This window comes from Scylla paramamosain, chromosome 20, assembly GCF_035594125.1.
Source record: "Scylla paramamosain isolate STU-SP2022 chromosome 20, ASM3559412v1, whole genome shotgun sequence".
Taxonomy (NCBI): Eukaryota; Metazoa; Arthropoda; class Malacostraca; order Decapoda; family Portunidae; genus Scylla; species Scylla paramamosain.
In genome coordinates, this window is record NC_087170.1 from 10,276,495 (window position 1) to 10,299,205 (window position 22,711).

Here is a 22,711-nt window from a genome sequence, read left to right on the forward strand (position 1 = left end):
ACCATCTTGGAGATACACCCAACATCCTTGACCTTTCCCTGACCTCTAATCCTTCTGCTTACGCTGTCACCATCTCTTCTCCATTGGGCTCCTCCGATCTCAATCTCACACCTGTACCTTGTCCTATCGCTCCAATCCCTCCTCAGGATCCCCCTAAGCGAAGGTGCCTCTGGCGTTTTGCCTCTGCTAGTTGGGGGAACCTGAGGAGGTATTTTGCTGATTTTCCTTGGAATGACTACTGCTTCCGTGTCAGAGACCCGTCTTTGTGTGCTGAGCACATAACAGAGGTGATAGTGTCTGGTATGGAGGCATACATTCCTCACTCTTTTTCTTGACCTAAATCTTCCAAACCTTGGTTTAACACAGCTTGTTATCATGCTATATGTGATAGAGAGGTGGCCCACAGGAGGTACTTAAGCCTTCCATCACCAGAATCTCATGCATTTTATATTTCTGCTTGGAACCATGCCAAGTCTGTTCTCCAACTAGCCAAAAACTCCTTCATTAATAGAAAGTGTCAAAATCTTTCAAGATCTAACTCCTCTTGTGACTTCTGGCATCTAGCCAAAAATATCTCCAATAACTTTGCTTCTTCTTTCCCTCCTTTATTTCAACAAGATGGCACCACTGCTATCACATCTATATCTAAAGCTGAACTCTTCACTAAAACCTTTACTAAGAACTCTACCTTGGATGATTCTGGGCTTGTTCCTCCCTCTCCTCCACCTTCTGACTTTTTCATGCTACCTATTGAAATTCTTCACAATGATGCCCTTGCTGGCCTAAACCCTCAGAAGGCTTATGGACCTGATGGGGTCCCTCCTATTGTTCTCTGAAACTGTGCCTCTGTGCTTGCACCTTGCCTAGTCAAACTTTTTCAGCTCTGTCTGTCAACATCTACCTTTCCTTCTTGCTGGTAGTTTGCCTACATTCAGCCTGTTCCTAAAAAGGGTGGCCGTTCTAATCCCTCAAACTACTGTCCTATTGCTTTAATTTCCTGCCTATCTAAAGTTTTTGAATCTATCCTCAACAGGAAGATTCTTAAACATCTATCACTTCACAACCTTCTATCTGATCACCAGTATGGGTTCTGTCAAGGCTGCTCTACTGGTGATCTTCTGGCTTTCCTTACGAGTCTTGGCCATCCTCTTTTTAAAGATTTTGGTGAAACTTTTGCTGTTGCCTTGGACATATCAAAAGCTTTTGACAGAATCTGGCACAAGGCTTTGATTTCCAAACTACTCTCCACAGCTTCTATCCTTCTCTCTGTAACTTCATCTCAAGTTTCCTTTCTGACCGTTCTATTGCTGCTGTGGTAGACAGTCACTGTTCTTCTAAATCTATTAACAGTGGTGTTCCTTAGGGTCCTGTCCTGTCACCCACTCTCTTCTTAGTATTCATCAAAGACCTTCTAAACCAAACTTCTTGTCCTATCCACTCCTACTCTGATACCACCCTACACTTTTCCACGTCTTTTCATAGACGTCCAACCCTTCAGGAAGTAAACATTTCATGCAGGGAAGCCGTAGAATGCCTGACTTCTGATCTTTCTAAAATTTTTCATTGGGACAGAGCAAACTTGGTATTGTTCAATGCCTCAAAAACTCAATTCCTCCATCTATCAACTCGACACAACCTTTTCATCTCATCAACTCCTCTCCTCTGACTGACTGTCTTCTGCCCCTCTCCCATCGCCGCAATGTTGCATCTCTAGCTGTCTTCTACCACTATTTTCATGCTAACTGCTCTTCTTATCTTGCTAACCGCATGCCTCCCTTCCTCCCACGGCCTCGCTGCACAAGACTTTCTTCTTTCTCTCACCCCTATTCCGTCCACCTCTCTAATGCAAGAGTCAACCAGTATTCTCAATCATTCATCCCTTTCTCTGGTAAACTCTGAAACTCCCTGCCTGCTTCTGTATTTCCACCTTCCTATAACTTGAATTCCTTCAAGAGGAAGGTTTCAAGACACTTATCCTTCAATTTTTGACTATCGATTTTGGACCCTTTTCTGGGACTGGCATCTCAGTGGGCTTTTTTTTTTTTTTTTTAATTGGATTTTTGTTGCCCTTGGCCAGTGTCCTTCCCACATAAAAACACACACACACACACACACACACACACACACACACACACACACCTGAATGATCTGTAGGGCAGTGTGTCTTGGAGTGTCGCGTTGTGGGGTGTGCAAGAAGGGGTTGGAGGGTGCCAGTTCACCACTCTCACTGTATACACAAGCCTCACTCAACCCTGTAATAATTCATCATTCTACATTCAATACATAAAAGTATCTTTACACTTTTATATTCTGAAACTGAAAAAGAATAAATAAGATGCACCTTTATGTTCCTAATAGTAGAATACTTCCCTATGTATCTCTCTAATGTTTAATTTTCACAAAGAACCACTTAAATTTTTCCTCATTGAAGAACTACTTGTATGCTGAGATACTTCAAGTCTCACCTCTGCCACCTTTCCCTATTAAGCCTTATGACAGTATTAGGCATAAAACTTGCATAGCTTCTCAAAGTTTATCATCTCCATCTCACCAAGTTACAGTGGCTAATTGACAGAAACTTTGCTGCTACCATTTAAGGATACTAAATGTGATTAAGTAGCTGATCTTGTGGCATTTAAGTGACTGCTTATTACTTATTTCCACTGATAGTGAGCTGATTTAGTTGTTGATTAATAGAATGGTATGATGAAAGATCAGAGAGTGGAGTGGTCACCTTGAAGTACAATGACCATAATGGGGATACGCAGCAGCTTGGTTGGGGCACCCAGACGCTGTGTGCCAATGGTAATCTTGTAGGCATACTTGAGCAGCTGTCCACGGTAGGTGGGTGGGGCATCACAGGGGAGTGTTTCCTTGTATACAACTGTTGGTGGGAAGGCAGAAATCATGATACAATATACTGCAAGGATCACCAGATACAGGAAAAGTTGGAAGACAAAGTTTTGTGAAACTAGAAGAAATGAATATTCAAGTGACATTTTCCTACCATCCTTATTTGTTGCATGCAGACATGTGAGTCATGCCTTCATTTATACTTGCTTGTTTTAAGAATATTTTCTTGAACTGAGAGAGAATATTTTGAGCCATCTTAAATTCATTTTGTAATAAAACCAAGTCACTGCATGTTCCTTTAATAAATATCTGTTGGATAAATCTTTGCTCTCAACAATACAGTAACAAATGAAACACAATAAACCTTCCATGTCCTGAATTAACAGAAGGGGAAGGCCACTTCATTATATTTGAAAATTTGTCACATCTGAGAGTCAGTGCAGTGAGGCCATTGAGTGAACTCAGGTGAGTCATTCAGTAATACTGAGACAGAATAGATAACAGGTTCTGCTGTCATTTGCACTTCACATTTGTAGGATATGTTCTTCTTTGTCTTTCATCACAAAATATTAATTAATTTTACCAATTTGTGTGTAGTTGAAGTTTGCATGTGCTTAGTTCACAACTGTTGGGACTCCAGTGTACAATTATTACATATTAGGAGAAAACATTCACTGCGTATGACCATTTCCTTGGTCAATGAATCAAAACAGGACTGTATGTTCTATGTGGCATAATACAGTCCATACTGATCTGAAATAAACCTACTATTTCTGAAATTATATGACTATCATCATATACACACTATGTACCAGACTGAAATCCTCCACAAAAGAAAGTAGCATAGACAAGAGATCATATTTTGTCCCACTGTAGGGGAGGAGAGCAGGAGGTTCCCAGTCTCCTCACTCTGCCTCTTTCAGTTGCCTGTTTCAATGCACTGTGAGTATGGTGGCAGCATTCTTTCAATCTAGCTACAGTGTGTGACTGGTCCACTCCCATATCATAGAGAGAACACACATATAGTGCTCAATACTAAAAAAAGTGTGGCTAAAATAGTATTTTCTATTATAACTACTTTACCCAACAACAGTGTCCCCTGACCTTACATGATCTACTTTCTCCTGGCAAAAGCTGCAGGTCACAGAAGAGTATCTTGGGCTTGGTGGACAGCACCACCCGGCCACGCTCCCCACGGCACGGTGCGAAAGACGTGTCTGTTGGGTGATACGAAGTGGGATGTAGCTGCTTATGGCAAATAATGTAATAATTAACAAGTGCAAAAGACAACAGTGAAAAAAAAAAAAGAAAAAAAAAAATGAAACCAGTATTTAAGGTCACAAAAAAAAAATAAATAACAAAAAATCCTCAAAAGGTCATCAATATCACACAAAAATGTAACTAAAATTAAGCATGCCACTTATCGTTGTTGGAATTAATGTATATTCCAAGAAAATAATGATAAATGGTGATGGTGTTTACTATCAATTCAAATTTAAGAATCCATCTCAAAGAGTGGATTAATTAGCAAGGATCCAGAATCAAGTAGAATCTAGATCCCTAGGCCAGTCAGTTACATTCAAGGATTAGTTATACACAAGATCTCCAGCACAGCAATCAGCCACTCCACCCTCAGTGTCCTAATTAGTCTCAGGCCTATGTATTTTTAGGGTACTTAGTGTGATCATAGGTCTGTATGCCCTCAGGTAAATACCTCACATATAACCTGAGCTTCATACAACATATGCTGACATCAAGTTACCAAACTCTACATGAAAATAACAATGAATTGTATCTATTTATTATTGAGAAAAAAAAAAAAAAAAAAAAAAAAAAAAAAAAAAAAAACTAATAGAATAATATGTAGAACAGTCTCCTAAGAATCAGTGGTAGTGGTGAATGAAGCCAGTCTCTGTCTGGCACTGCATCTTATGGCTGGAGAGGGAAGTGTCCTTCAGCACCACAGTGAGGGAGTTGTCATACATGACAGAAATAAATAAATAAATAAATAAATAAATAAATAAATAAATAAATAAATAAATAAATAAATATATATATATATATATATATATATATATATATATATATATATATATATATATATATATATATATATATATATATATATAGAGAGAGAGAGAGAGAGAGAGAGAGAGAGAGAGAGAGAGAGAGAGAGAGAGAGAGAGAGAGAGAGAGAGAGAGAGAGAGAGAGAGAGAGAGAGAGAGAGAGAGAGAGAGAGAGAGAGAGAAATATAAAGATAGATAGACAGATAGATAAAATAATAAAATAGAATACAATAAATAAAAAAAAACAGTAAAAAAAAAAAAAAAAAAGACACCTAACCAGGTTGTAAAGTTTGAAACTGCTTTGATTTCATGCACTTTGTGACAATGGACTTTCCTTGAGTTTTCAAAGATACTCTTGATGAAAAATTTCAGAATCATTCTTGATTATTTGCTGTGATCCTTAATGGAGATTGAGCACCTTAATTCACTTGACTACTTTACTTGACATGTAGAAACACAAGGTAAACTTGCATTATAAATAAAAGTACTTATGTATATAAAGGTATATAGTTGTTAACTGCATATATAGGTAGTTTTTTTGTGTGTGATTACTTGAGGCCAAATAACTACTAGGCCAGGTATTGTTACTACTATAAATAGCAACCACCATTAGAAAATGGTGCCTTTGCTTCATATTGTCCTGTGATTGATTAATGAAGTCCACTAAACTGTGAGTAGTCTTTTGGACTTACACACATCTATATGAAGACTGAGTTAGGATAAAGAAAGGAATAAACAAGAAGGGATAGGACAATATGCAGAACACAGTTGGCATCTCACCTGCATTGGTTACTGCTTGTTCTTCAGCTTGGCGTGGACTAGTGGGTGGGAGTTTCACTCGTGCCTCATTTACTGAACATTGGCAGTGGATCTGAGCACTGCCCCACGCCACCACATCGCACACATCACTGCAGTGGTTCATGCAGCTTATTAAAATATAATCACACATTTCCTAAGGCTTACATGGTTACAGAGAGCATCACACCATTTCTTAATTATCAGTATACTCGTACTGTCATACTTTATATGTGATGCTCTCCTTAAGGAAAGATTTAATGAAATTTAAAACGCAATAAAACTTTCATAAGTCAGCAATCTGTAAGATGCAATTACACAGAGCTTCAACTCTCACAAAGTTTTGTGGTACACCAACACAACAACAAGGAAGCTGAGTATTCACCTGGATTGGGCACGAAGAGCAGGATCTAGTGAAGGTGAGGTGACAGTGATGCAGACCTGTACAGTGTCTCCTGCAAGGTGCACCGGTCCACCCAGCACCTGTGCACACACCTCCACCATCCTTCCTGGCAGCAACACAGTCAGGGCACAGATGACTGGTTCCCTCCCACCAGGCAATGCCAGTTGCTTCCTTGATGCTGCTGCCTCACTAATGGGACAGATCATCATCATCATCATTACCAAAATAAAGATTAAAAATATTTAGGTCTTAGAGAGAGAGAGAGAGAGAGAGAGAGAGAGAGAGAGAGAGAGAGAGAGAGAGAGAGAGAGAGAGAGAGAGAGAGAGAGAGAGAGAGAGAGAGAGAGAGAGAGAGAGAGAGAGAGAGAGAGAGAGAGAGAGAGAGCTCTTAGCAAGGACATCCCCTAAAAAGTCATGGAGCATGGGATACCTCATCACAAATCCAGACATCCTGGTGAAGCACGGGGTTCTGTTCATTATCTCTCTTACTGTAATGGGATTTTCTCCCAACTGTGAGCCAAACTGTCCCATTATTTATCTTGGGACACTGCCTCCACCATGTTTGTGGCAGGGTATCTCACACTGTACAGGAGTCTTACACTTGGAGACCAGGTAGTGTATTGTAATTAAATTTATTCTAATTTTCCAAAATATTTCCTTAGTAATGGAAGTGATGTAACAGCAGTTATGTTTAAAGAATAACATGTATGGTGCTAACAACTATGTGTCTATATAGCAGGCTGCCAATCCCACGTGGGGTAGCCCAGATAAAGCACCACACCCTCACATGCACATCATTCACACTTTTAGCCCTATTGGTGCCTGGTGGAAAGGAGCTGCTAGGGGCTACTCAACATAATCATACAAAACACTGTCCAAGGAGTTATACCACAGCCTCTTGAAGGAAGAATGCCTGGAGGTTTTAAGTGTCAACTGGCAGAGAATCCCCAAATAAAATTAATCTCACATTGAAGAACTTGAAGGAGTGACCCTGGTTCCCACTGATGCCACCAGTTGAAAAATATCTACCACACTAACAGACAGGAGGCCATGGAACATTATCTGTATTTGATTAGGTTGGCTCTCAACACAAACTAATCTCTCCTGCTTGATGAGCTTACTTACCTGGATTATTACAATCAGAATGGTTATGGTACAGCTATCAAGTAGACTGAGTTGTGTGCCATATGAGGTAGTCTCCCATACCTCTCAATCTTCACTCACTAAGCAGTCCTCCCTGAACAACGCGCACATTCAGAATCGGAACATCGTCAGAGTACGGAAGACCTCGTAGTCCAGAAATGCTGTTATCTCACCTGTTGGTCCATCCCACTCCGCCTTGTGTCTGAGTGATGGCAAGGTACACAGTTCAGGGTTGTTATGTGTTCAGGATGCTTAGTTCCAGCTCACAGGCACTTCGTTAGCGAGGAACATCCCACAACCGTCACCATCCTGTCAGCTGTCACAGTCACAACACTATTCCAGGGACAGTCTTACTTTCGTCAGTCACCACTCACTGAACGAAATTTTTGGTATACCTTAGCTTTATTATACAAGCTATAGAGATAAATAGATTTAATTTTATCATGAAAGACTATAAATTTTCCATAAAATATAGATATATTACATATCAAATACAATATTTAGTAACCGTCCCAAAAACGAGATGTTTACATCAACGCTAAACAGAATGGCGGAAACTTTGAAGATTACTATGGAAGGTAGGCAACACACACACACACACACACACACACACAAATCTTTGTCCGTACTCTTGTGTAATCTTCTCTTGAAGCTCCCCGTTGACTGCAGCAATAACCTGATAACTGAGTCTATCCTGGTCATACACTATCATGTTTGAGAGCCAGTTTCTTCTTATGTCCTTTTCAAATCTGGCCTTATTCAACTTTAATCCATTACACACATACATATATACTACATACATACATACATTATACAAAAGTATATATCATCACCCATTACCAAGTCCAACCAATCACTTACTTTAATACAACAGAAAAATGCTCCAAGAAGCCCCTTCTGTCCACTCTGTTGATCCAGTAATGAACTTCTATGTACACTGACAAGCATCTCTCACCACTGAGAAATTATAGACAACACATAATCTATTTAGTATTTTGGTTCCCATCACCAAATATAGCTCCTTCAGATAGTAGAGTGGCAGATGAGGTTTTCTGCTTTTCCTGATATACTGCAAGGAATAGACCTCTTCTTAAATATTTCTTCATTCACATCACTAATACCTCCCTGCCATATCATTCAACCATCTTTCTTCCCACATGAAGCATGCAACCTGTGAATGCACATTCCTAACAGTATAACACATAATATTATCTCATCTGAGGTAGCTGTGGTCTTTCTTTTTTGGCAAGATTTCAATACTAATTTTGTGCTTTATAAAAATGTACATATCAGATCATTGCATAAATAAGTAGTCTTTAATGTATGCTCACTTCTTCTTTTCTTTCTGCATTAGTAGTGAAACTGGTCACCAAACTTACAAGATATTCCTTTTAGAACATCCATAATAACAGATTTGAACAAATGGGAATATAGACAAGCTGATGGAAGGCACATGCAGGAAAATATAATGTAAGCACAGGTCAAATATTTGGTTTGAGGAATCTAAAAAAAAAAATACTCATTTTAGCATTTTATTAGTACACAAATGTTTTTTCACCCCATTTTCATAAAAATCTATGTTGGGGAGTTTTACAGTATTTCATCTATACATTTTTAGTTTTATTTTCTTTGGTAATTGGTTCAATACAAAAAGCATGTGAGTGTGCTCAAAACGTATGGTATTGTATTTTATACAAAAACATAAAAAATTGCCTCACAATCATACCATACACACAGAAACTGTACAATCAGACAATATGGATAGGCCAGCAGCCTCATGTCCACCAGCAACTCAGACACACAGGAGTGTTGTGCCTCCTGGGCGGTCCTCGGCTGTTCACACACACACTGCCGGCCTCCGACACCAGGACCAAAACACTCCTTGTACACTGAACTAATGTGGACTTGAGAATTTTAGCCTATAAGTCACGAATGAGTAACTTTTTACATGTTAATCCATCACAAATACACTACTTGATAATAAGAAAAGTCTTAATTGTAAGGTTTTACATTACTATAGAGATGATCTTTGGTAAAGTACACAAAGACTCATGGTTGTCATCTTAATTAGGGTGTTGCTACAGGGAAATAATGGAACAAGCAGACAGAATGAGCAGCCCCTCACAGCAGCATTTAGAAACACACAACCAACCTCTGTAATGCAAATAATAATTTATTCATATGTACTTGAACCAAAGGTTTTGTAAACGTTTCATCCAAAATATTTTGTAATATGTTTTGGGGGGATTCCATATTGACACTGATGCTGTAAAACAAGAAAAAAAGCTACAGAGTGTTATAGGCAGCTCTGGTTAGTGTGAGCTGGTGGGGGGAGGGCCTCTAGTCTGATAGTGTGACAGAGGCTGGTGGTGTGCTTACTGCTCCCATCTCCTCCTGTGTGTCTGGGTGGCTGCTCTCCCCAAAACTCATAAAACATATTCACAAAAATAAGCTGTGTTCTTGTGGGATTCACTGATGAAGAGTACAGCAGAAAAGTAACTGAATGTATTAAAGTTAGTGAAGAGAGCAAGTGGTCACTCTTAGAATATTGTTCTTGGTTAACATTTGAGTTGTGCTAACACATAATATCAATAATTCTGTACTTTTAAATGGTATTAAGACTAATGTTAATTCATATGATTATGTTTAAAATAAGCTTGCTTGTGTCTTGCTTGTAATTTTGCCATATATGAAATAATATTGTGTTGTGGTTATGAGAAACAAACTGTATTCACATGTTGGTAAAAGTAACGTGCTCAAGAAAATGTCATAATGTCACTATGAAAAAAGTGAACAGTCTGCTAACATTCTAGCCAAGGTGGTGATGTGAGCACTGACAGGCCGGGCCACTCACTGCCCAGCCTTGCTTGGGGAAGGAATTTAAGTCTTCACTTGTGAAACTCGAACTTTCTTGTTTACATCTCATTAAAGTTGATTAATTCTTTTCATGGAAGATGATATTGCTTGTTATAAACCTAGAATCACTACATGGCAGGTAGCTTATGTGTGGATCACAGTACAACTTGTCTCCTGCACTCTCTCAATGGCTCTCACTCACTCACTCAATGACTCACAGATGTACACACACACACACACACACACACACACACACACATGTACGCACATTCTTTGACAAGCATAAATTGCTGCCTGCTGTGCTAGCCTTGATAACACTACATCCCTTAACTGCTCTTCAGCCACTTGAAGTTGATGGGAATATTACCTGATGGAAGTCTATCACATTCAAAAGGTCCTCTTCTACTAGGCTTTTTTTTTTTCCTCTAATTTCATATTTCAATGAATACTGAGCTCCTAAGATGGCAGGTTATTAATAGAATTGGGCTCCTTCAGAGGATAGAACTTGTAAATAATTTTCATTTATGAATTATAACTTCTTGGCTTTTTAATGAATGCTGGGAGTTAAAAAGATAAAGCACCTGATTAACTGTGAAAGGTTTCCTTTTACAAATGGAGCATGTGAAGAAATTTAATTTCTGACCTGAAACCTCTTCTCTGAAAGATTGTTATCCCATATGTGTTCTAGTCTACTCCAAACCATGACCATGAAGGAAAACCTTGCAGCTGTCAATCATGAACCTGCTGTACTGTTTTTGATGATTAAACATCCTGAAAAAATTGTTAAATATCTGCATCTTCCTGCAACATTTTCTGTTACACAATGAATTATTTGTTTTAGACCAACTGACTATTTTGATCATGGTATTTGTTGCCTAATGTAACCGTTTTCTTTCACTGATGCTGACATAGGCCTGAACCAGACTGGTTATCCAAGGAGGTGCTAGTGACCTGTAGCACAGCAATGAAAACTATTACAACACCTCTTACAAATACCTATGGGAATGATATTTTGTATACTCCACTGTAAAGGGCACAGCAAAGAGTAAACTGTATGAGGCTTCACAGAAATTCTCTCTCTCCCAACCAGCAACTCATGACATGTGGAAATCATAAAGTGCTCTCTCATACTGTGATTCACAGCTCTGCCTTGTGTGTGCCTTAGTACTTGCTCATCTTTAAAGAAAGAAATGCAGATAAATCATGCAAAATGTAAAACTTTCAAAAAGAATTTCACTATCCTCTGACATAGCTAACACTGGCAGCCCATATTTCCAGTCATTCACCTGTTACTTGTCGAGAGATTTGACTGTTTAGTGTGACTAATGTCAGATGATGAAATATAAAATTTCAAGCAGTTGCTGCCATGCTTGATATGACATGTGTATCACAAAAGTCTCCCCTTTCTTCCCTGAGCTGTGTGAACAGGGATTATGATAATGACTGGCTGACATCTGGCCAGTTAATGGATAATTCATACTATCCAATAACATATACAATTTGCTGCTGACTTAAGGATTTTGTTGATCAAAACCAAGGGAGACAATAACATGAAGATGTGGTCTTTCAGTCTCAGCAGCTGGCATTTTGGCCATTACTTTTCATTAAAACACCAAGAGATGAGAGGCAGATGTATGTAATGGATGTATTACATGGGCAGCATCTATATAGAAATAAATGGCAGGATTGAGAATTTCCTCTCCACCATAAATGTTATCAACATTATAGAGGTAAATAGTAAGTGAGTATTTCAGGTCGCCACATGCCAATACTTGTTCTATCAACCAAGTAACTGGCACAATATAACCAGAAGGGATTAATGGCCACATTATCTAGGGTGTTTAACTTCTTTATCTTGAGATGAAAACCTGAGCAGCCACAAATCAGACTCAGGTAACAGATGAATGATGGTTCTGAAAATATGTTCCATGACCTAGTGTTCATCACAGCTCACATTAGCCATTGCTGAGGACTACTATGCAACTGCACCAATTTAACTTGTTGAAACAAATGAAGAATATCTCCTCCCCTGATCAGGTTAGGATCTATTCACATCAATACTGCTGCCTCAGCTAAGTGAATAAACTCATAAATTTTGAAATGACTAGGGAAAGTAATGGGTTATCCCACAAGCTATAAGGGAAAGCAGAAAAGAATAAAGAGAAAAAGTAGTTAGGAACCAGCAATAAAAGATGGGGTATGGTAAGGGCAAAGGGAAACATGGATATATGGGAGAAAGGAGAGACAGGGTGTGGGGTGCCTGTACACAGGGCAAACTGATTATGATGTAGTTACTTTGTCATAACTGACTTATTCTTATAAAATAGACTGGATTCAATTGAAGGAGCTCTGAATTATCCAACATATACCAAAAAGGATATATGGTGACAACAATGGATACATGCAAGGAAAAAAATCAAGAAATGAAGAACTATTAACATAAATGTGGAAAAGTAGCTGTAACCTATAACAAAAATATCCTTCTCTACAAATCACAGTTAATTTGGAAGTTTCTTCACTGCACTGGCTAAACATAAAAGGGGACAAACACATACTCAAGTACATATCAGAAGGCTCAGCAGAAGAGAAGGTTCCCTAAGTTTGCCACAAGTTGACTGTTTACAACATGGCAGTCAACTACTGAGCAAGGGCTGGTCACAGGTCTTCTGCCAAACACACACATCAGTCTTACATGCTACAACAGCTCAGGCCTCACCATCAGGAGTCACAAATGTGGCCAGCATGCTGTATGGAGGAATGGTGTGACTGTCTTACTACAACACACATGTTGAGGAAGCAGTTTTCTTGTCATGATTAATATGATACAAGAAACCTCACTTGGCAGCAGACTAGCTGTTATCTATGTAAAATTTCTCAGTCATGAAACCAAACTGATGATCTTTAATGTTTGTTATATTGCTTTGAATTGTGCTCAGGAAATCCATTAATAATAATAATAATAATAATAATAATAATAATAATAATAATAATAATAATAATAATAATAATAATAAACTCATGTAAGCATAACTCCATGTAACATTTAACTTTGCAGTTCTAAGCAACAAATATAAAACAGTCAAAACATTGCTGTACCAAAGTGTTTAACCCTTCAACAACATTCATCATGCAACAACTTTTTTTTTTTTTTTTCTCTTTGGGGTTTTGATTGCAGTGGCCATCACATGCTAGAGATTTTAAAGGAACATGTAGGCTCAGTAAGTATTTTGATTTGGTGTGGCAGACAGATTACTCTAGTCCAAGTACATTCCTCTAAGCAATACAAGTGCATGTTGTTGCTGTGTTGAGACCACCAGGAAGTTTGAGATGATTTACATTCACAAGTGGAGGCCATCACTGCTTGTATTATTATTATCAATAATCTTTGTTTACTATTTTCCAGTAAAAAGGGAGCAATCATGAAAATGTAAGGGCCTTCTGTGAAAGATAGAAGATTTTTAAAGCAACTGCAGCTATAAATGTATTATTATGTTTGTTCCAGGAAAATTAAAAAGTTAACAAATTCTTGTGTACTGTTAAGCTACAGAGAGAGAGAGAGAGAGAGAGAGAGAGAGAGAGAGAGAGAGAGAGAGAGAGAGAGAGAGAGAGAGAGAGAGAGAGAGAGAGAGAGAGAGAGAGAGAGAGAGAGAGAGAGAGAGAGAGAGAGAGAGAGAGAGAGAGAGAGCGTGTCAGCCTTCATTTCAGGGTTAAACTGCATCACCAATATGAGTTGCTATGTTCTCAACTAAGACTGTGGTGTAACATCCTCAAATTGCTGCTGGCTCAGTCAACCATTAACACACTCAGCTGACCCATTTGTGATCCTCCTACAAGTGTGTGACCTCCTGTCCACTCCTCGTCACACTCTCGGCCCCCACACAAATATCCAGAACAGACATTATGAAATGAGTTGTAAATTATTGTATGAGATCATCCTAACAACACATTTTTCATACAAATCATTAGTCTAAGTGAGATGAAAAATTACATGATGAAGTAATGACCACATGAAACTACTTATATCTGTGACAATGTAGCTCCATGATACTTGAGAGGGGCGTTACATGAATTATTTACCAACAATATACCAGTTATATGCCACTGGCAGCATGCTTAGGTGAAAAACAATGACCATGTGATAAGTAGAAAGTGCAGTATGGACTCAGTGACCAAGAATATTTTGAAGACAATAATAAGCCTGCACGCTCCCTCAATATGAGATACTTCTGACATTACAGTCCAGCTGATTAGTCACAGCAATCCAGCTTATCTACAACATATGCCTTTTCTTCATTGTCCTCAAAAGATTCTTAAGCAGATCAGTTTGTATGCCTACATGATATAACTGTACACACAGTCACATTCCACTTACCATTTTTTTTTTTATTTAATCTGAACATTATACAAAGCTGTGAGTTGTTCACTTTGACAACACTGTGGGTTCAGCTTGAGGGTTCCCCAATCTACTACAGCTTTCCCCAGGGGCTGCCAGTTACCTTGGTGGAGGAGTCTCTTGCTATGTGTCAAGTCTCTCAACTTTCTCTTGCAGATGAATTGTGCCCAAGTGTATTTCAACCTCCTTAATGATTAAGCTGTGCACTCCTTGTCTGTGGAAATGTCATTCATGCTGTCAGTGTGTGGTGTGTAGTGTGACTGATGCAGTGTGACCAAGTGACATTCCATGTACCCGTGTCTTGTGATCTGACAATGACCCGTGTGTGTTGTGTCATGATGCCCACTCCCTGGTGATGTATCCCGTGTAATACATTGATTAGTTTCCATGTACTGTGATCCACTTACCAAATACTTCTCCATGTAATGACAGATCTCCTTAAGTACTGTGTGATATATTTGTGTGATGTCTCCCTACATTCCATGACTTCCACACAACCCAAAGAATGAACTCATCATGTACCTCATAGACTCCTCCCATGTAGTGTGAACCTCTCTTGTCCCCATGCACTCCATGACCCTCCCAACTATGTGTACTGTACTGTATGACTCCCTTCTCCCTCACATGCCACGTGACACACACACTGCCTTCCCCTGTGCTGTATGATCTCTGGCATGGCTAACCCACCCCCCCATTACCCCTGAGTACCATGCCTATCTCCATTATCATTTAATTGTAAAAAGAAAGAAAATCATAAGAAACTCCTTGTTTATCTTATCCTAAAACAAGTATGCGTATAATTTTGTCACCAACAATCACTTTGGATGCCTTACTCTGACTTTTAAGCTTATAATTAACAAAGTGAATTATGCAAATGCACACACACAAAAATGCTACTTCCAGTAACAATACACATGTCTTTCAGTAAAGGAAAACTCATCACATGAGATCTTCCTTGTAGTCACCGATACAAATTTTGCTTCAATTTATTAATGCCTGGAAATTGTGAGCACCACAGGCAGCACATGCATCCCTGTAATTACAATAATAACCAAAGTAGAACAAGGCATTCAGCCATCACCATCTGCACTGCTGCTCCACAAATTGGTAACATAATTTTCACCTTCCAAACACACACCTGGCACCTTGGTGGCACACTCACCCATTGATATTTTCCTCACCCACTGACAGTTTGCTCCCATCCCCTCCCTCCCACCTTCCTCAGAACCCGGCACAAGCTGGTGACGACACAAGAGTAGGACGAGATAAATGGAAGTGAAAGTGACTGACTGTGCCCCTGGAGACCCTCCCTTGAGTCACACTTGCCAGAGTGGAGAGTGAGAGAACATGGTGGCTCAGAGTTACTCCTGCCTGGGTCACCTCTAAAAAAGAGGGAAATAAGGATGTGGTGTCCAATTATCTTAACACTATGCATATGGGGCTCAATTATGGGGAAAATCAGTGGGTATCCTAACCTACACTTAACTTTTCACATACAATCAGAATCATAATAACGATAATAATATCAGGTATAAGAATGAGGATTTTTTTGCATCTTTCACTCTCCATTTTGTTAGATGGACCACAATTATGGAAGTCCACTGTGGGTTTGTCTTTGAGGGGTTTGAGCGGAGATTTCTGCAGACTAACACATGGGTGCCTCGAGAGGCCCACCAGGTCTTGTTGCTGGGTCTTGTGGCGTTCCAGAATTGTGGCCCAGAACTCTTGGTACAACTGTTTGTGTGTCCTCAGTCCTCTGTGTTCTGGTGACCATTAATGTCACAATACCACAATAGGCTCTCAACAAGCTGGTATCAACACTAATTGTGAACAAGATATGTTGTCAGTGCTGGAACTTATATTTCATGATCAATACAATTTTTCATTTCAAAAAGTAAGTCCTGAATCTGCTATGCACTGAATATTATATATGATTTATCTCCTCAGAAGTACTTATATATCTAGGAACATTACCATGTGCTGATTTGTTTTTTCCCATCCATCTACATAATTTATTACAAAACAGGCATTGTAGGATGCAGTATGAGGTTTCCAGATGCACTTTAGAGCCAAAATAGCAATGTTCTTTATGGATTTAAAAGGCAACTACTGGGCATACTGGGAGGTAAATGTATGCATGTATATATACAATGGTTCAAGGCATGTATGAGGATCTTGTTCACAACTTGTCAATACCAACCTGTTTCTTTGGCCAGAACTTGGCCAGCCTCATAACACGTGGCCAAAATAGGCGGTGGTGTACCCCATATTCCCCGAGTATGAAACTAGAAAATGACCATAACAGCGGTGATCACTTGTATAACACACAGTAATAATTACACTGGTTAAATTACTAGAAATGTTGGCACGTCGGTGACCGTTGACTGACAGCAGAGCCGCCTGGATGAGGGGGCATCAGCCTCTCAAATATCCAACTTCTTGTTGAAATCGATGTTCTGTTCTGCACAGAAGTCTCGAGTCAGAGGGATGCAGTTAAGGTATTCGCAGATCTTGCACTCATATATGGGCGTGACGTAGAAGAGTATTATAAGCGCTGTGAGCATCACCACCACGGCCACCAGACACACCCAGATGAGCAACACCTTCCTCCGTCTGTCGTACGGACCAAACGACACAAACGGCAGCAGTGCATAAGAGAGCAGGAACCCGAAGATGAAGCCAAATATGTGGGCATAGTTGTCCACCCACGGTAAGAGCCCCACCAGGAAGAAAGTCAATGTCCAGGCCACCAGCTTGGCCAGCACCTTCCATGGGTTCTTTATCATCTGCCATGAGTTGATGAATTCCACATACACACATGCCAGCAGTCCAAACTGGGAGCCCGAGGGACCAACTTCGGCCCGATACGGGACAAAAATGGCCGAGGCCAGATTGCCAGCGATGCCCGACACGATGTAGATGATCCCGATGCGCACGGGCCCGGCAAGCTTCTCCATGTCCCGCATCAGCAGGTATTGGAGTACTATTGTGATTTTCAAATGGATGAATCTGAAAGGAAACTTGCATTAATTAATGTTCCCAAGGTGTATAGCAGGTGCAAACAGTAGTTTATTTCAAACAATCCAAGAAGTCTGAAAAATGTAACTGGTGTAAACAAGTGTTAAAATCATAATTTAAGACTGCTGTGGTAGGCAACTGTCAACAATCACCTACAGTTTTCTACTGAACAGAACTAACTTGTGTTTCATTTAAATCTTTATATATTCTATCAATCATATTTTCAGGTAACTAAACTTTTCTCAACTTGAAATTCTGTTGTAGTTGTTTAAATGTAAGTGTTGCATCGTGTGCCATTATCTAGAACAAAGCCAAACTGCACTGCATTATGTCCACTTTCTCCTACATCACATTCCTCTGCACTCTCATGAAATGCTGTGATTTGATGAACTAATTCAAACCTTTGCAGCCATCACATCACAATTACCCTTCCCTTTTGTGGATCTCTTTCATGAAAGTTTACCAAGTCAGTTACAGTATTACTTCTACATTCCTGCAGATTTTCATTATTCCACAACTATTTTGGAACTACTGAGTTTTATTCTTCCTCATTTATTTATTTTTTCTATACTGTAGCTTTCTACCAGTTTTTTGCAATGGAGGCCTGTTTCTTTTCTCATTCAAACTTCTTGTCCATTAGGTTACTATTATGCTTTCTCCAGGCACTGCTCATATAATTTATTATAATGTCCTGCCTCATGCTAACCTATCTTATCCTGTTCCAATGTATGTGTGTACCTAACATGTATCATATTTAAAGGTTCAACATATGTAAGCATATCAAGTGGATACATTCATGGAATCTTCTGTATTTATTAATACTAAAATACACTAAAACAGGGAATTATAATAAACACATTATTTAAATTCATGAGAACTGCATCTGAGACCTTGAGTGACACCCAATCTCAGCCACCTCTCCTGAAAAGCAAACAGAACATGCAGTAGAGCAACTTCCTGTATTGCAACAGAATCACTCACCCTGCATGAATAAATAGCGATGTCCACAATCTATAAAACTGGTCTGGAACATCAGGGTTGTGAAAGGGTATCATCCCACACACGTTGTTCAAGCAGGACACCTGTTGGCAGGGAGAACATGAGTCACGCTGCTCCACACTTCCACACTAACTTTCTTCACTGTACAATAATGAACTGATAAAAAGTGGGATGGAAGGGTCTCAAACTAAAACATGGGATGGAAAGTCCTGTATTTTTCATACCTTGCCTTTATTTAACCTTCCAGGTATGACATGGACCATTTCTGATCTTTTGGAAGGAGTATTTATGTGTATGCATGTGCACACATACAGTCTGGATAAGGAGATAATAAATGCAAAAAGCATGCAAGGATTCAAGGCTAAGTTGGATATTAAAGATATGGAGATGGGACAGCATGAGCATAACTCTCTTCCAACACACACACACACACACACACACACACACACACACACACACACACAGGGGAGCAGGATTCGTAACCTTCCACTCCTATCAGAAAGTATGGTCACAACTCCTTGGCTAATGTCCTGCACTCAATGCTAAGTGAACAGGGATTCAGAACAGAAGAACACAAACTCATTTGTTTCCAAACATCCCAGGCTTCAAACCCTGGACCTCTCAGTTATCAGCTGAACATATTTTTCACTACATTACTGGGCGATCTAAAATTATATGTATATAATAAAATTAAAATAAGAACAAAAAAATATATAAACAAAAAAAGGGGAGAGGAATATTCTATGCATATCATGAAAATATTGGTCTCCTGAAGTAATCACACAATGTACATGTATCTGTGAGACTGATGTTGAGAACTAGCAATATGACCTACTTATCTACAATGATGAGTGTCTTACACAATGTCCAAATAGCACCAGTTGTTTGCATTCTTCCTATGCAGAAGTTGATGATGAGCAGATGGATGTTTGATCTGATCTGCTGAGTTATCCATCTATCTCAAACGTTTCCATGCCTAGAGCCTTCTGCCACCCATGTCAGTTAACATAACTATGTTGCCCACACAGTAAAGAGTTAAGTAAGGATGAAAAAACACACAAGAATTGCACCGTCTCCAAAAAATGTTGTTAGCAAAACTAAGGTGAGAGTTTAAAAAAAAATTTAAGTGATAAAAATGTTACACAACTCTAAAATAAGTTTTCTGGTTATCTTCAAGTTGGCAAGGCCTCCTGAGAGGTGTGTGGGGCAAAGTGGGGCAGTGGGTGAGCTGTACGCACCTGAGAGCAGAGTGTGGCCTCTTCATGGAAGTAGCCGCGCACAAAGTTACAATACTCCCGCGTGGTAATCCGACATTCCCCGTGGATCCCTATGCAGCATGGGTGACCAATGACCTCACAAGCCATGTGCTCTGCTGCATGGATTTTCTTTTCTGCCGCTATCCTCTTCCGACAGATTGGCCAGCGTGTTATGTCATCTGGCCACTCGTGTGGAGGGATAGATGCCGGCTCTTTGCAGTAACTGCAAACAATGTCAAAATGTTAATTCATATTGATAAATCACTGATTTCATAAAAAAAAATAAATAAATAAAAAAATAAATAAATAAAAAAAAAAAAAATAAATAAATAAATAATAATAATAATAATAATAATAATAATAATAATAATAATAATAATAATAATAATAATAATAATAATAATAATAAAAATCAAATAAATAAATAAAAATAAATAAATAAATAACTTTTCAAAACAGTATTGGTTATTTTGCAAGATAAGAAACAAGCTAAATATATAACTGACAAAGCAATAAAAAACATTTTCATGTTGTAAGTGTAGAACCAGCAGTGGTCAGGAGTGAAAACCACCACCACAGCAGCCTTACTTGGGATCCTGGCCACACACAGAGCCAGACAGCCTGCCGTCTGGGCCCTTTGCTAGCTCGCTCCACTTCTTCCACACCGACAATCGGTTCTGGGAAAAAAAAATGGGTTTTGTTGTTAGAAAATTATCAATTTGATTGCTCTTCAAGACTATATTGGCATAAATATCAAGCTTTATCCTAGAAGTTAAGCTTCTGGTTTGGTAGATAAAGCTGAGCTCTTACTGTCTGCATCTTTTAACAGAAATTAAATACAACACTAAACAGTGAATGCAGACAGCCCTCACTTCTCAAGAGAATATATCATAAAAATCTGGTCAAAATATTAAGAGTGGAATGTGATTTCCATCAATCTATTCACCAAGGAACTCTTAAGGGAGGGTAGCTGAGACAAGATCTCAAGTCTTGTCATGCTGAAAGGATAAAAATACAACAGAGGGATTTCCAGTCCTCTGGCTCTGTCCCTCTTATTTGTCTTTTATCACATGCAAGGAATATAATTGCAATATTTCTCCAGTCTGGGTGTATGATATGTGACCAGATTGTCCCCCCACAATGGGGGAGGGGTGGGGGAATTGTGGAAATAAAACAAAATTAGGATATTTATGTGGATAATCTTCCATGTATAAGCTCTAGATGTAATGGACAATAGGTCAGGAAGAAAAGTGGGGTGTGTGTGTGTATATATATATATATATATATATATATATATATATATATATATATATATATATATATATATATATATATATATATATATATATATATATATATATATATATATATATATATATATATATATATACACACACACACACACACACACACACACACACACACACACACACACACACACACACACACACACACACACACACACACACACACACACACACATAGACACACACATGAAAAGGTGCTTGCAAGTATACAGTACAAATTAATTAGGATATGCACTTAAATCTAAGGGAATACATATTTACTGCAGTAATACTGAGTTAATAATTTTAGCAACATTTCACAATTCTTGAGTTTCATGGTGAGTCCAAAATTCTTACCATCCTAACTCTTGTGCATTACCTCCTCGAGTTTCACACTTTTGTCACTTCACACACAATACCACACCACTAGTTATGTCGGCTTGCATGCGATGGCACTGCTGCATTGTGAAAACACATACAAACTAATGGGAGGTGTCTCACTACTGCAGTGCTGCCATATCAGCTGCACAGTGCTGCATCATGCTTCAGCAGCGCTGCAGCACGCCAGATGTAAGGACAAAACACACACACACACACACTCAGTTCTTGGCCATGCAGCCAAAATAAGCATTTTTCAATGTCTTCAATACTCCAAATTTTGTGCTTTTGGAATAAAGCTAGTGTGAAACTTGAGAGGGTACTAAGTATATATATATATATATATATATATATATATATATATATATATATATATATATATATATATATATATATATATATATATATATATATATATATATATATATATATATATATATATATATATATTGTAAAAGTGACTACCTATCTGTCTTTGGCAGTCTTTGACAGTGTGACTATGTTTGTCTGTTTTTGCTTCACAGCCAAACCTAATGGGATGAAATTGGCATGGGGTTCTTCTTCAACAGAAAGTGACATGAGCTGTCTTAGCCCCCAAAGCCACTATTTACAACTTATCAACCAATTGTTGGAATCAAAACAAAGAAGTAAGCAATTTTTATGAAGAAGCTTGGATTTGTAATGAAGAAATTTGGATTTGATAGGAAGGAGGTGGAATGAAAAATTTGAAAGGGAAGGAACTTATAATCAATAGGAAACACCTTGGACTTAGGAAAAAGGAACTTAGATAAAAAGATAAATAATGAATGGATTAATAAAGATAAAATAGATATATATAGAGGAGAGGCTGATCAGAAATAGATGTAGATTTTAGCTTTCTTAATAAGTACATAGAAATTGGTTGATTGTTTTGCTGAGCAAATGAGTGGCTCAGTGAGATAAACACTGTACACAGGCAATGCTGGGTATATCTGATACATATACACACAACAGAAGACTTCATTTTATTCCTTGTAACATTTTGGGATGTATAAGAACCCTAAATCATTAAAAACTGGTTAAAAATAAGAGGAAGGATTTGAATGAAATTCTCACAAGCTGCTGGGGAACACCAAGGTAAGGTCAGTCACTTCCTCCTATCAAGAGAAGTGTTTGTTTTTCTCTACATGCCATGGGAGGGTCACAAGTATTTTTTATTTATTTTTTTTTTGACAGCACATTGATTATCCACAGATTTTCAACATTCATTCATGGGTGTCTCTTT

The 22,711-nt window shown here is 38.6% G+C and overlaps 2 protein-coding genes across 6 annotated transcripts in view; both read right to left on the minus strand.

The window, feature by feature from the left end:
- LOC135110291 (RAB6A-GEF complex partner protein 2-like) overlaps window positions 1–7,608 on the minus strand; it is a 12,429-nt gene extending 4,821 nt beyond the window's left edge. The window contains exons 1-6 of one of the 3 annotated variants that reach the window (XM_064022473.1): window positions 7,435–7,608; window positions 6,101–6,307; window positions 5,701–5,828; window positions 3,963–4,070; window positions 2,735–2,884; window positions 2,140–2,252 (exon numbers count right to left, since the gene is read on the minus strand). In XM_064022473.1, the coding sequence (XP_063878543.1) occupies window positions 2,140–2,252; window positions 2,735–2,884; window positions 3,963–4,070; window positions 5,701–5,828; window positions 6,101–6,219 (618 nt within the window). In that variant the 5' untranslated portion in view covers window positions 6,220–6,307; window positions 7,435–7,608. Of the gene's footprint in view, window positions 1–2,139; window positions 2,253–2,734; window positions 2,885–3,962; window positions 4,071–5,700; window positions 5,829–6,100; window positions 6,308–7,243; window positions 7,391–7,434 lie in introns of those variants that run through there. The other 2 variants (XM_064022471.1, XM_064022472.1) reach the window with 2 other exon arrangements.
- A 7,656-nt stretch (window positions 7,609–15,264) lies between these two features.
- LOC135110290 (inactive rhomboid protein 1-like) overlaps window positions 15,265–22,711 on the minus strand; it is a 187,581-nt gene continuing 180,134 nt past the window's right edge. For all 3 annotated transcript variants that reach the window (XM_064022469.1, XM_064022468.1, XM_064022470.1), the window contains 4 exons: window positions 20,372–20,460; window positions 19,766–20,006; window positions 18,510–18,610; window positions 15,265–17,519 (listed from right to left, as the gene is read on the minus strand). In XM_064022469.1, coding sequence (XP_063878539.1) covers window positions 16,934–17,519; window positions 18,510–18,610; window positions 19,766–20,006; window positions 20,372–20,460 — 1,017 coding nt within the window. In that variant the 3' untranslated portion in view covers window positions 15,265–16,933. The remainder of the gene's footprint in view (window positions 17,520–18,509; window positions 18,611–19,765; window positions 20,007–20,371; window positions 20,461–22,711) is intronic.